Source organism: Rutilus rutilus (genome assembly GCF_951802725.1).
Source record: "Rutilus rutilus genome assembly, chromosome: 15".
Taxonomy (NCBI): domain Eukaryota; kingdom Metazoa; phylum Chordata; class Actinopteri; order Cypriniformes; family Leuciscidae; genus Rutilus; species Rutilus rutilus.
In genome coordinates, this window is record NC_140220.1 from 28,845,215 (window position 1) to 28,860,877 (window position 15,663).

General features: G+C 36.1%; 1 protein-coding gene across 4 annotated transcripts in view; it reads right to left on the reverse strand.

Annotated features, from left to right (window-relative positions):
• Positions 1–14,820, reverse strand: part of bach2b (BTB and CNC homology 1, basic leucine zipper transcription factor 2b) — a 102,036-nt gene extending 87,216 nt beyond the window's left edge. Inside the window, exons 1-2 of one of the 4 annotated variants that reach the window (XM_084432540.1) lie at positions 14,506–14,808; positions 1,010–1,285 (exon numbers count right to left, since the gene is read on the reverse strand). In XM_084432540.1, the coding sequence (XP_084288666.1) occupies positions 1,010–1,075 (66 nt within the window). In that variant the 5' untranslated portion in view covers positions 1,076–1,285; positions 14,506–14,808. Of the gene's footprint in view, positions 1–789; positions 871–1,009; positions 1,286–14,505 lie in introns of those variants that run through there. The other 3 variants (XM_084432543.1, XM_084432542.1, XM_084432541.1) reach the window with 3 other exon arrangements.
• Positions 14,821–15,663: the final 843 nt, after the last annotated feature.

Sequence of the window (15,663 nt, forward strand, 5' to 3'; positions counted from 1 at the left end):
CACCCAGAAATCTGATCTCACACTTAAGAACTTTCTTCTACACAACAACAGAAAACGCTGAATAACCAGAAGCATCACCTATGCAAGTCTGTGAGTGAGTACAATGACCCTGAGACAAGTTTTCCTTTGTCCTTTTTAATAGTTCACTAATGAAGATGGGACATGAAGCTTGACTTTACATACACATTAGGTGTATGCGAGACCGTTAACTCAAGGATTTTACGTTTCAAAATGATCAAATTTTTCCCTCTCACAGCATGACAAGCCGCTCCGCCGTATTAATAGTTCGACTGGAATGTGTGACTGAACCTTCAGGGAAAGAAAGAATGGATCCAACAAGGCACTACAATGCATTCATAATTAGATTGAATCTTTTTTGCAGAAATTCACCAACAACGAAAGTTGTTTTACAACATCGAGTTAATATTACAGTCACTTTGCGGCTCGATATTTATTTACACGGTTGATATTTGCAGCACCTGGAGAGGAAACTGAAAAGGAAGCTTTATTTCCTTTGTAAGGCACTTTTAGAAATTGACGTACACAAACTAGTGCAGAAAAGCAAAACTTTGAACAAATCTTTTGTTTATTGGTGCAGTTTCGCCCTCAAAGTGCCTTCTCCTCAAAATGGCAGACTTCCTAACTGAAACTAAACGCTTGATATGCAATTTTTTAATGGAGATATTTTGCAAGATGGTAGGTTGTTTCATTCAGCTCTACAAGGGGACCACTGGATATCTGTAGGGACGTTTGAGGACACGTCAAACATTTACCCGCCCCGCGACTGACCTGATACTCTGCTGTGAACGTGATCCACTTCATTGATCTTTTGAGGCTGTTGGGTGAGTCTATACAAAATCTGATAACGTCTTAAGTCTTTCAAATCACGTCCAGCAAAACACAGCAATAGCAATCCCAAACCTGGTGACACAGCCGGACAGAACAAGCCGCCCATTTTTTATGCATATGCATGAGGTGTAAAAGCAAAAACTCAAATTTGATCACTCACAGTGGTCTGTTCCATTGTTTGACTGCTCTGACAGGAGGTGACAGTGACAGCTCCGAGTGTTAGCATGCGCTGAGATGCTCCTGTGTGACTGTGGGATTGAGACGCATGTTGTGGTGCAGCGCCAGCAACGGTTCTCGGCTGGGTTGTTCGGGTTCGACAGCACAGGCCTCCTAAGAGAGGAACGTCTCTCTGTGTGTGGAGTAAGCTCCACCTCTGTCACGCTAACACACGCCCCTCGGACTTCATCAACTGTAAACCCCAGCCATACTTCCTTTCCTGTAATGAACAGTGCAATTCTTATTATCATACATGATATCTTTCTCAGATTAACAGGCTTTACGTCTTATCAGGCAAAACAGACAGGTTTAGGTGCTCGCTCTAGATCACGCTTGTTCTAAAAGAATGATGTCATGAACTTCTGGCAGAATCGGCTGTGAAATATAGTTTACAAAGTGATCGACGTGTCATGTTTGAAAAGTGATCTACATCATTTGTAGTCTCCGAAACATTTGAAACTTAATTTGGCAGTCATTTGATTCTGTGTTGGAAACCTGTTAACTTACTAATGTGTGTCAAACTACTTTTAGCATTCTCTGCCAGCTGACATTTTTTGAAGACTTTCATAAATAGAAATATTAAAGTGGTTTATTTTACCTGCACATCACCATCTATGTATAAAATGCATAATTCTAATAGAATTGATTTGACCATTAATTATATTAGATTTGCATTTGACTTTTTCTTTTCTGTCTTTCTTTAGGTTTAATTTAGGTATTACTAAAGGTTCTACTGAAGTTTAAAACTTCTAACTGTAAAATTGAAAAGCAAAATGTAAAGATTTTCTGTAAAAAGTTTCAGCTTCACAGTTGGTGAAAAATATATTCAATGGTAAAATAAACAATGTAATGGTTAAAGATAAGAAAATGATCTAAAGATAATGTTCTAATGTAAAAAAAAACACAATATGATTTAGAAAAAATTTATATAAAATGCATTTATTGAATAGAAAATCATTGAAAACATACAAAGAAAGAAATACATGTCATAATATTTTTTTTTTCTTTTGGAACAAGCTTCATGGAAACATTTCTAAATGTTGAAAACCATGTGTCAGACAGGCTGAAATGTTACATCACCCCACATTTTTGCCTTTCTCTTTTTCCACTTCTTTTTTTTTGTTTACTTAGTAATTGCTGTAAGCATTTGCCTTTTGGCAAAGGTGGAGTCCTGTTCTGCAAGACATTCCCGGTCTATGTCTATATGAGAAGACAAACAAACCGGACTAGTTATCTTCGGCTTCCGTACATCTGCATATAAACGTTCCTCTACTACACGGCATCGAACTGCACAAATATTTCTGAGTTAGAACACCATGGCAACTTACACACCTGCATACCAAAACAGAACGAAATACAGAAATTACTGAGAAAAATAACACAGAAAATAAAAATGTTTTGCTTTTAAAAAGTCTACAACACATATAGGAAGATTACAAATAAATGGCTCAATAACAAACAAATAGAGGAAGATTAAAAATAACTTAATTTAAGATATGCCATAAAAATGAGTTAGTTTCAGAATGTTTCTCAGAATTAATCTTATTTACAGTTATTAATGTTGCTTTTTTGTTTGTTCTTTAAAATGATCAAATGATCTAAATAACAAAAAACTTTTTTTAACAGCCATTTGAAAAAATAATATATATATATATATATACATACACACACACACACACACACATATACATACATATATATAAAATAACATTTAATACTTATTATTATTGTATTATGTATATTTTATTAAATGTTATTTAATACTTATTTAATAACATTATATAAAATAACATTTAATACATTATTATTATTATTTTATTATATATATATATATATATATATATATATATATATATATATATAAAATATAATCTATATATAATAATAATAATAAAAAATACTAAAAAAATAAAATAAAATAATAATAATATTTATATATATATATATATATATTTATTTTTTTATTATTATTATATATAGATTCACTGATTTTTTTTTAAAGTTACATATTAAAAACGTTTCTAAGCATATGGCTATGTATAAATAATGTCCACAAAGAAAAATATAGCACATAATAACACTCAAAGCAATCTAAAACACTATTAACCAGTGAGTCTTTGACTATTAGAGGCTGCTGCATGTTTTCTTTCAAGACACTCATCATTGGAATGGCCAGGTCTCGGACTCATTGACCCCTGCCACTTCAACCTGTTGACTGTAAGTTAAGGTCGCAACTATTGACTGCAGCACAGAGCTGCAGTCACATAAATCTGTCCGTACCTGAAGCTACCTAATAAACAGAGCTCGACTCTGACCGGTGTGCATGCAGAGAGAGATCCATTTATGGATCAATGCATTCTTAACAGCAGCATTACACGCGTGTATGTACAGAACATTCAAAGCTTTTGAGGTCTGTGGTCGTGACCATTGCATTCTCGGGTTAAGGACCTGTAACTCTGTCCTGCGCAAACTCACGTCAAGCTTCCCACCTCAGGCAAGTCAAAGCGGCATTCTATACATCAAACTCAACTATATGACGGGGCGAACTCAAATACCACGTCTAATCTTTTCCATTCAGCATAGCGGGGTGAAACATCATTTCCTTTCACCTCAGGCTTTTCCTTACGCCGTTGTTTACCACTGCAACATTCGGCAAAAAGTTGTGTTTTGTGTGTGTGTCGCAAACGATGTACTGTTGTTATCGTTCTCCCTTAAGACACCGCGAAAAACATCTCTACACGAATAAAGACAGAACAAAGAAAAGCTGTCTCGTTCTGCAAGCCACACTGCAAGAGCTCAACCAATGAGAGGATTCTGCCAGGCAGCGTAAAGCCACCACCGGTGCACGGTGTTGATTTGGTAAAAACACGACCGATTTACTGTACATTTGAGACAGGAAGTGGTCACGCCACCCCTGCTGCTCCACTCCCACCTCTTACCCCTCCCCCTCACCACCTGTGCGAGTCTCACAGGATGCACGCACATTTACACACCTCCAGCTGCACAAAGAGTAAAACCACATATCATGCTTGTTTTTATTCATTCACACCTCAGTGCCCCACAAATCATCAATTTACTACAGAAAACGTAAAACGCCTCTCAGACAATAAACTGTTGTTTTGAAGGTTAAGTTAACGGTCAGTCAACGATGCATATTGAGATCATAACGGTGACAAAAATAACGAAACGATAAAACGGAGGACGGTCCGTGTTGTCTAAAAATAAAATGGTAACACTTTACAATAAGGTTTCATTAGTTAACAACAACTTGTTAACATCAACTAAGAATGAACAATACTTCTACAGCACTTATTAATCTTAGTTAATTGCAACAGTTACTAATACATTATTCAAATTAAAAGTTGTATTTGTTAACATTAGTTAATGCACTGTGAACTAACATGAGCAAACAATGAACGACTGTATTTTTTATTAATAAATACAGTAACAAATGTATTGCTCATTGTTAGTTCATATTAGTTAATGCATTAACTAATGTTAGTAAGACCTTATTGTAAAGTGTTAACAAAAATAGATCTAAATGAATTATTAAATATTAAAACACTTAATCCTTTAATATTAATGATTTCTTAATCTACTTTATTATTTATTTATAAAAATTATAATTATAAAGATTGTAAAAATACAGTTAATAGTTATGTTATGCAAAAAAATATTACTAATAAAGATTTATACCAAGTTATTCATCTAAATATCATTTTAATTGGCAAAAAACATTAATCAGATTAATCAATGAATGATGCTGAGTTAATTGTTAACATAAATGTATGATAAAATATTTGTTTAAAAAAGTAACTGGCTGTTATATGTCACTGTTTGAACTTTGCCAGCTAGTAAACATCCCTTCAGTTCATTATCTAAAAGTATCACTCTGAAAATTTTTTTTTATATATATATATATATATGTTATATACACTATGTGAAACTGGTCACCCCCCAGATCACCCTTTTTTAAACCTTCAAAGCAGTTAGTGTAAAGTAATAAATCCAACAAACTTGTTGCCATTTTTTTTCACACACACACAAACTTGTGTTAAAACCTCTAAGTTACCAAACACAGTGAGGAAAGCTTTACAACTTGAGGTGAATACATCCATCACTCCTCTAGGGTGTTAAACATCACTGACTTGTTTGCGCTGACGACTGCTGAAAGATTATTATTTATTCATGATTATTCATACAAGCGTTCATCATTTGCAGATGTTTCCAATAGACCGCTGTGTAAAACAACCTCCACACACACAATGGGAATGTTTTGTTCTTCGTTTCTGAAGTGCAAAGCAATACAAATAAATCCGTCTGGGAGGAATTCTGACCTTTGCCAGAGCCGACGTTCCCTCCGAGTGCAGTCCGCCTGCTGAGTCGCTCTGGCAAACGGAAAAACAACTCGCCACACAGGGGTCACCCCTACTGCCCTCCCTCCCTCCAGCTCTGATTCTCCTTTTACTTGCTGTCTCTCTCTAAAACAATGATCTCACCCACTTACCAGGAATCCGCTGATTGTTTAAATACCTTCCACTCTTGTGGACTCAAGTCACTTTTTCCCATCCAAAAAAAAAAAAAAAAAAAAAAAAAATGGCAGAGGGGGAAAGAAAATGACCTTGGCAGGAAGTTCAGAATCTAGCATGCCTGAGACTCAGTTCATTCAGGCTCTTAGCCGACATTGTTTGAAATTACTGCTGTCCCATACAGCAATCCAATACGAAGTAATGGAGAAAAAGTAAGAGGGAACGAGGGGGAGAAAGAGGTCAAAAAACATTTTTCTGCAAGTTAGGGTTGGCTGGAAATCGAAGGAATTCGAAAATTAAGTTGCCAAGGTGAAGGAACCGTCTCTTTTGTTTTTTCAATCTAGCAAAAGCATTTCTCTGACGAGGTTTTGACAGCATAGCTGTGGTATGTTCACCTGGGATAAGCCTCGACAGAGCATCCAATGACGCAGGGAAGCGGAGAAAAAAAACATCTACACTTCTGTAAATCTGACTTCTGCTGGCACAGGTACCCAGACGGACATTTCTCTTAAACTTTTAAATCGTTCACGTAAACGTACACGGTTCGGGTGTGTAAATCTGGCATGAAACATTTATAGCAGCATTTCACATTACCCCTGGAATGCTCTATTTTTCATATATGCTAAAATACGCATTTGATACCGTCATCCTGACAGAAGGGGGAAAGAGAGAGAGAGAGAGAGAGAAAAAAAAAAAAAAAACATTTTCCAGGCTGGGCGGCACTAGTGTGTGTGTATGCATGTGCTTTAGGAAGTTTTGTGGTATAGTGTGTAGGTTTAGGTTATATTTAGACTGAGCATCAATATTGACACAGCACAATGCATATGACTCATCCGTCCCGACACAGGCCAGTGACACCCCTGCCCTCCCTCACAGTTTCCTTAGTCCTTTTGTGGTGTGAGACCATTTTAATTTGTGTGGGTGTGTTAGTGACAGCGTGTCATGTATGTATGGATGTGTATATATATACTGTGCGTGTATGTAAATTGCCTGAGGCTATGCCTGGCCCACATTCACTGCAGCACTTGGACCGGCTGTTTGCATGGCGGGGTAAAGACACTCCTGCCTGCTTCACTCGGGTCACTGATTGCCGGTTTGTCATTTCTGGAGAGAGTAGCGCTGAAGTGGTAGCGCTTAAGGCTTCAGAGCAGCCAAGCATTGATAAGGTGTCCTGGAGAATTCTGCAGACAGCAGCACATCAGCGCATAAATAATGCTGGGACAGTTAAGAGAGTGAGAAAGAGAGGGAGAGTTGCAGACAGAGATCCAGTGACACTACCTATATGCTGCTTTCCAATTCCCATGGTGCACACTACTGTACACTCATCCCTCCATATACTGGACACAGGATATCTGGAGAAGTTAACTTGGCGTTCATTTGGAATACTCTGCCATGTTAAATATTATGCAAAAAACATACTTTTAAATACATAATACAAATAATGGATTCAGTAAGATTTAAAAAAATACAATTAATGCTATTTATTATTAATTCAATTAAACTAAATAATACTATTATTCCACAAGGATGTATTAAATTGATCAAAAGAGAGATTAAAAACTTATATTACTAATATATATATATATATATAAATAAATAAATAAATAAATAAATAAATATATATATATATATAGTAAAAATGCTGTTCTTTTGAACTTTCTATTTATCAAAAACAATATACACAACTGTGGTTAACATTGATAATAATAAGAAATGTTTCTTGAGCAAATTAAAATATATTCAAATAGAAAACAGTTGTGTTCAATTGTAATAATATTTCCCAATATTACTGTTTTTTTTTTTATAATAATAAAATAAAATAAATGCAGCCTTGGTGTACATTCATATATAAATATAAAATCTGCATTTAAATATAAATGTAAACATAGATTTAATATTTACAATTAAATGTAAATATAAAGTCTTAATATTAAAATAATATATAATATTTAAATTAACATAATGTGTCAGTCATTAATGATTGTGTGAAAAGATTTGTTTAATTATTAATACGTATGTGTCATTGTAACAGTCGCTCCGCTTATTTCCGCAAAAGCACATCTGAGATACATCAAGCTTACAAAAAACACACCCTCAACTCCTTTTCACCACATTTATTTTAGTACTCGGGTGGTGTGCAAAAACTGGCGGGTAATGTTCCCTCATCACCTCCTATTAAGTCATGATGCGATAGATGTCGACTTGTTCAATATATGCCTGGTTGCTGTCTTTATTACGGATCATACATGCTTCCAATGATCTGGAATCTTTGAAGGCTACCAGTTGGACCTAACTGCTCTAATGATAGTGAGCCACCTGTTGGACCCCTCTATCTATTGTTAGCAAGTCAGCACAGCGTAAGCTGTACTGTACATTGAGATAAGACAGACAGAACTGAGTCAGCCTTACTTGGATCTATAGTTTCTATTGGTTAAACTCCCACTCTAAGAGGAATGCAGAGGAGATAAGGAGAGGAGAGAGATGTCTGGCACATGGGAAATGTGAGAATGAATGAGTTGTAGACTGCAGAGTAAGAACAGCTACATGAATGAGTCTGCAAAGTGCAGTGAAAGTCTGAAAGATGGAAAACAGTGTGATATAGTGGTCTGTAGTTCTCCAATTGCAGTGCACATGTGACACAGCAGCTGCAGGCATGGATATTCTGACAGGAATGACGGATCTAAATTTAACCACAGAACACACACACACACAGGACAAATCATCCACAGAAATCTCCAAGAGATGCACTTAGCTTTATACTTATATAGGTTGTTTTGTGCAATACAAAATCAGTACTTCTTTAAATAATTGCGAGATAGGGTGCAAGTTTAAGTACAAAACGGGTTAAAAACACAACCTAAAATACATATTGATATGGAAATAAGTCACCGAAAACACAGTAGAAACAGTAATATTGTGAAATATAATTACAACCTGATATAACTTATTTTAATATGTTTTAAAATATCATTTATTCCCGTAATGGCACTGCTACATTTCCAGCTGCCATTACCCCAGTCTTGTGTCACATGATCCTTCAGAAATCACTATAATATGCTTGTTTGGTACTTAATATGTTTAAGGAAACGTGTATTTTATTGATACATATTCAGGATTTTTTGATACACAAATATTTTTTTTTGTTTTTTTTTTAAACTAAGTAAGTGATCACCATGTCCATGGGAAAAAAATTAAACCGGTTTGAAGAGACATAAGGATGGGTAGATGAACACATTCAGACATTCAGTTTAAAGCAAATAATCTGCTGAAGGAAGGTGTGACTCATGATAACTGCCACAGCGTTTTAGACTTTTTTTTTTTACCTAGAATAATTGTGCTAATTCATTTTTAAAGATGAAAATGACATGGAAGATGCATTTAAACCTTCTTGGCTCAAAAATTTTGAGTACAAACTTTGATTAGAAATATTATTAAACGTGTACTTTACATAAAGAATCTAAAACTTGCAGGGCAACGTGCTCAAATGGTGAAACCAAACTTGTCGTAAATTGAAACTGAATAGTTTCACAATGCTGAAGAACTTTGCGGTTTCAATACCTGCCAGAGAAACAGCAAAACTAACAAATGACTGCAAATGATGTTCTCCTAAATAAGAGTGACAGATGAGTAAACTATGACACTTATCAGCTTGATCTAACAAAAAAACAACAACACATGAAACGGCCCCTCGCTGTTACTCAGACAGGTACGGCTAGTTTTAATTTTTCTTAGACAAAATTAGAATGGCAGTAAACCCGCTTCTACACTCCTACACAGAGCTCATAATGACTTGGATCTAAATTTAAGCTAAACTGACAAATTATGACAAATGTTATTAAGTCTTAGAACAACTTGCATTTATACAGGTTTGGGATCAGTACGATTTTTTAATACTTTGCTACTTATGCTCACCAAGGCTGCATTTATTTAATCAGAAATACAGAACAATACAGTAATATTGTGAAATGTTACAATTTAAAAATATTTAGTCATTTATTCCTGTGAAGACAGGCTGAATTTTCAGCATCATTACTCCAGTCTTCAGTGTCACATGATCCTTCAGAAATCATTCTAATATGATGATTTGCTGCTCAAGACACATTTCTTATTATTAGCAATGTTAAAAGCAGTTGTGCTGCTTAATATTTTTGTTAAAACTGTGATACATTTATTACAGGATTTTTTGATGAATAGAAAGAACAGCATTTATTTGAAACAGAAATCTTTTGTAAATATCTTTTCTTTCACTTTTGATCGTTTTAATACTTGCTATGGTAAAGTAGGCTATACATTTGTTGTTTTGAATGATAAAAAAAAAAAACAGTAACACTTTAGTTTAGGGTCCAATATGAACTAGTTGCTTATTAGCATGTATATTGCAGCATGTTTATTAGTACTTATAAAGCACATATAAATGTCATATTCTACATAATCCAATACCTAAACTAAACAACTACCTTACTAACTATTAATAAGCAGTAATTAGGAGTTCATTGAGGCAAAAGTCGTAGTTAATAATTAGTTAATAGTGAGAATTGGCCCCTAAACTGAAGAAGTGTGACCAAAAAATCTTACTAAAACCCTAAAGTTTTGAAAGGTACATTGACAATCTCCATCTAACTGATAATCAATGAGATAGAGAGCAGAACGGGAGAGGTTTTCTATGTGCGAGACGGGCTGACAGTATCAAAACAGCAGCTGTGCTACAGAAAATCCTACAGACACGTCATCCATTAATAACTACACACATAAATCCCCCGATTCAGCATAAAAACAGAACTCCCGCAAAGAAGGAGTTTAAAAAGCAATAATCCAAACGTGGCGGTAATTGTGTTAATTCAGCGCTCCGAGTGGAATTCTCTTTCTGCCCGCTGCCGTGGGCCGGAGAGACTGTTGACTGTTACGGAATTCCTGGTGTGGATTTTATGGGCTTCCATTGAGTCGAACGCTTCCACTATTCCACCCATAAACTTCCTGCTCGTTCGCGCTTGTTGTTTTTAACTGGAGCTCAATTCAGGCCAGATGTGGAGCAGCCTGTCAATCTTTTCATTTATACGTTTATTTGCGTGTAAGAGCATTGGATGACAAGATGGGCAAGTGGATGCCAAAGTGCACAGACAAAGTGATTTACAATCCGAGTGAGGTAACAGCACACAGGCACGGCAATCCCAAAAATCCTAGAGCAAAATGGTCCAGTCAGGATTTGGCCTGTGGTTACAGCCAGTGAGATTTGCCTTGGCACAAACACTGATGAGGGCGAACACAGAGAGATTCCTTCTACTGTCTGTGGGATTGTGTTCCATTATAGACACGCTCACTGCACAGTGACTGATGATGCCAATCACTCACTGCCACCCAAAATGCCATGCGAGAACAGAAAAAAAGTCTCGTCTGAACTTAAATGGCTCAGCTTGCTCTCTCGCTCTCATTTTTTTTCTTCTTTTTCTCCTTCTCAAAGGCTGGAACTCGGTCAAACATGCCTTAGTGCTGACGTGGGACGGCTATGGGAACATGTTTTCATACCCAAGGCTCTTATTCTCTGCGAAGAGCTTTACTGGTGGGCTTATTCAAACAGGCGGGAGAGAAGAAATGCTAAAACTTGTAAAAACTCAAATGTACCAGAACACTGCTGTTCAAGTACTATGATGCATGAGTGTTTAAAATACACTTAATCCAATAACAATCATTAGGCATTAATGAGGTCGACGTAAAATATCCGTTTGTTTTCCTACTCCAGTTATTCAACGCCATCCGTAAACTCAACCAAAATGGGATAGGCTCTTTAGAAGAATTATTGTTAAAACCTGTCAGTTTATGAATCATCAGCATGAGAACGCCTGGACAAAAAAAAAAAACATTGCTGTTAAACTGACCTTGAATGGAGTAAATTCAGTCATGTTCTTTAAAGAAAGAATAAAATCACAAGAATACATTACAAATAATACAAATCATTAATTTAGGGAATTTGCATTTGATGAATAATTCATTCTAATTCTAAATATCTAGTTGTGAGCAAAGCAAAATTAGCAAATCATGAGAGAATGACTTGCAGAGAAAACAAACTGAGGGTGGATTTATATCAGAAATGGAGGAGGATCTTAATAAAGCTATTAACTGCGCTGCAGACTCATCCTCCCTGAGAATATGATTTTATTACGAGTGCTGACAGTGGCCTTTCTTTCCCTATAAGAAAATGTATATCTGATCAAATTGAACAAGATAGCTTGGCATAAGGAGGAGTTTTATGCATAGTACTTTAAAACAGGGGTTTTCAAACTTTCGGAGACTCCGAGGGGGCTGAAAGGGAGTACCATGGAAAAGTTTAGGGGAGAAAAAAAACTGTGTAAAAAATGCAAAAATAATAATAGAGAGAAAATAAACAAATTAAAATGCATTAAAATACATCAAAATAAAAAGACGTTAAAATAATAATAAATTGATTTAATGAATAAATGTGCAGTATTTTTAGTAGACAAAAAGAATCTAAATATTTCCCATATATTATTTTCCACTTTTCACAATATAAATGGGGTCTTTATGTATGAAAATATATACAATAGCTGCCTTTTAAAATGACACAAGGATGATCATATTTAGGGGGTCTGTGGAATCTAAAAAACTGAAAACCCCTACTTTAAAAGAGAGCACAAATACTTTTGTTTAGGGGGAAAATCTAATAAACTTATTATTATTATTATTATTATTATACAGTTCAGGTAAATTACCTTAAACCAGACCTATAGCACAACACAAAAATGTGTAACAATTATTAAGATTATATTCAGTTTGCATCATTTACTTGTACTCGAAACCCATAGGACTACTTTCCGTGGAACACAAAAGGAGTTATAGGTAGAATGACAGCTTTAGTCACCATTCACTTTCAGTGTATGATGCAAAAAGATGCAATGTTAGTGAACAGTGACTGAGGCTGTCATTGCCCAACATCTCCTTTTGTGTTCCAAGGAAGGAAGAAAGTTGGACAGGGTTGGAATAATATGAGTAAATGATGACAGAATGCTCATTGTTTGAAAAATAAAAAATAAAACTAGCCTATCTCTTTAAGGCATCTGCTGATGGCAAATGTATATAGCCTATCTTTGTGATCTCCATCAGGGAGACAATGGCGTCATATATCTACAACACGAGATTATGCACGTGTTTCTATACATTCAAATCGATTTACAAACCTAAAAATCATATTTATTTTAAACAAGACAATATTTGTTGGTATATTTTGTTGGTTTGCTACAGTCTGTCTTAAAGGCTTATAATAGAAGGGGGAGGGCGCAAGTGTAAACAGTTTTATAAAAGGGACAAGTGTAAAAAGAAGCAATGCCAAGAATAGGCTATTAGGACAATGTGAAATTAATTTAACATTCAAAACTACGTAAAATTACTTAACGATACGTTGGCGGTTGACCAATTCAGTCTGTGGGCAAATGAAAAATATCCTGGACGATTCAATAGCGCCGCAGACAAAGGAATGCACGCGCAGCTCAAACTGCTGCATCACCTCATTTCAAATGCCTTCATTACATTGATTCATTCAGACGCTTGTCAACTCACTTACTGAATAACCGGAATTAATTAATTAAATGAACTGAATCATGTCCAAAAGAACAAAAATACATAGGTCTATATATTTCTATTCACATATAGCCTACATTATTATTGTCCAGGAGTCCCAACACAAAATCATCCTTCCGGTTCATGCCTATTTTTATTATTACTGAGTGGCTTTTTGTGTCCATGTGTGGGAATTAGTGATTTAAACCTGCGAAAAAACCGCCAAGTCATTCATAACAACTTAACCAATTCACATAAATAAATAAAAAAAAGAGTAATTATCACATCGCATTCCCGAATGCGCGCTCGCGCTGATTACATCCACCTCTGCCGGTGTCCGTTAAATTAGTCATATTATTCAAGGCGGAACTTAACGTGATAATGCGAAACACCTGCATCACAGAGTGCAGTTCGTTGAGTTTGTTCATCATCATTGAGGGAAGACCGGAGATCCAGCATTCCAGCGTGCGCGCGCTGAAAACGCTCCCTCGTTCCTTTAAATGGTAGTCGAGACGTTTGCATTGGTTGCTGAACCAAATAAGGCTCGCCGTCCCTTACACAGCAAATATGCTGCTGGTTTTATGGGGATTAATCAGAGTGTGTAATGCAATGGCTGTGGTTTACATCAGAGATGTGCAGAACAAAGACAGCTTGCTTCCCATTTTTACAACCCACTGCAGTAAGCACATTTCCCAACCAGCCGTGTGTTTTTAGCCGATTGCTCTTTGAAACAGAGATGAGCTGATATATGCAGCGCCCACACACTCGTGTGTGATTCTGATAATAATAGATCACGATTTTAAAATCAAATCACGTTAAGAATATTAAACGTTGCGACATTTATTAAACTACTGCGATAAAAAAATAAAAAAAAAGCCCCACTTTAATTCTCAACTCCTCCATTCATGGGAAGGAAAGGAGGCGGGAATCTACACCGGGGGTCTCCGTCGTTGTTATGATCGGTCAAGGCCGAGTGACAACTTCTTTTCTTTAAGCGAAAACAAGCCATGCCTGACCCCTCCTCCTCCCCCCGGGATCGCAGTGCATCCCACTACTAGCAAACACACTCAAACTATTGTCACTGCTGCACAACAGGATGTGGTAACTACGTTAAAACGGGAGTGTGTTTTCAGCTGAAGTAAACCCTGGCAGGCATGCGGTCTAGCTTTTTCCCTTTCTGTGATATTTGCCTGTATAGCGTGAAACAAAGCCTCCAAGAACTGTGAAACAGCCCACTCAAAAACACAAGTTTGTCTCTCCGTTTCCATTTACGACAGATGAACCGCATGTAACGCACAGGAGGCATGGATAAAAACATAATAATAATAATCATGCAACTCACCTTCAGCCTAGTTTTTTTTTTTCCCTTGTGATGCAGCCCTTTTGTCCGTTTAGCAATTTTTTTTCCTCTCACATGATGACTTCCTTGCAGACTCCTAAAGTCCCCGGGCTGCAGGGAGATCACGTTTTTTTGGCGGTGCACTCTTACAATAATTCTTTTTCTTTAAGGGGGAAAAAAAATAAAAATCACGTTTATGGTTGTAAAAGTGTTTATAAAAACGCGTGTGTGTAAATGTGTGTGTGTGTGGTGATCTCTGCAGCGTGCGGCTCCGTCTCCTCTGTTTGTTACACTCGAATGAAACGCCTACTCTCAATCGCTACATTGTTGACATTCGCGCACTGACGTCATCCCAGCCCTCATTCACAACAGCGCTGCGCTGCGCATTGCGTTGCTGCCTCCAGTGGCAAGGCACTTTACTCCAAATATGTGCGCTGCCGCGGTTCGCGAATCAGAGTAGCGGGGAAAAGCGATGTGTGTTCCGACGCCAATTTCACGAGAACAGGCTGATCCCAGACGAGGACTGGGACCCACGTCTTGAGAGACTTTCATATAGAATAGATACAGATTGAAACTGACATGCGGTTTGAAATGCGGTAGGCGACATAATCTTCTGCCATGCTGTTATTGTGTTTTCACTTTTTGTAATAGCCCTATCAAATAAGTTTATTCAAAAATGGTTGTGTGTATATACACACACTTACAATTATTTTTGAAAGATTTTTTTTTTTTTTTAAGAGGGGGGTAAACTTAACTAGCCTACAGCTACATGTTTTATTTTACTATATATATATATAAAAAAAAAAAAACTCACAGGAAAAAGCATACATTAACTACATGATTAGTTATTAATATTTCATTGGTTCTCTCTTGTTTTTGCATGTGTTTATAATTTATTATTATGACAGCCCAAAAATTATGCCCATATTTCATTGTTAATACAAATAAAACAACTGACTCAAAGCAAAACTATGCAATATGCTTACAAAATCAAATTTATTTATTAGGATTTGAATATAGGGTGAAGTCAGTTCTAACATCACTCGAGGTCACTACTATGTTATGACTTTCAAATTAGTCTATTAAATACATTTTTATTTGTTTTACTTTTGTTAGATTTGTTTTACAAGTGAAATTTTTCAGTGTTTATTTTTGAAAGTC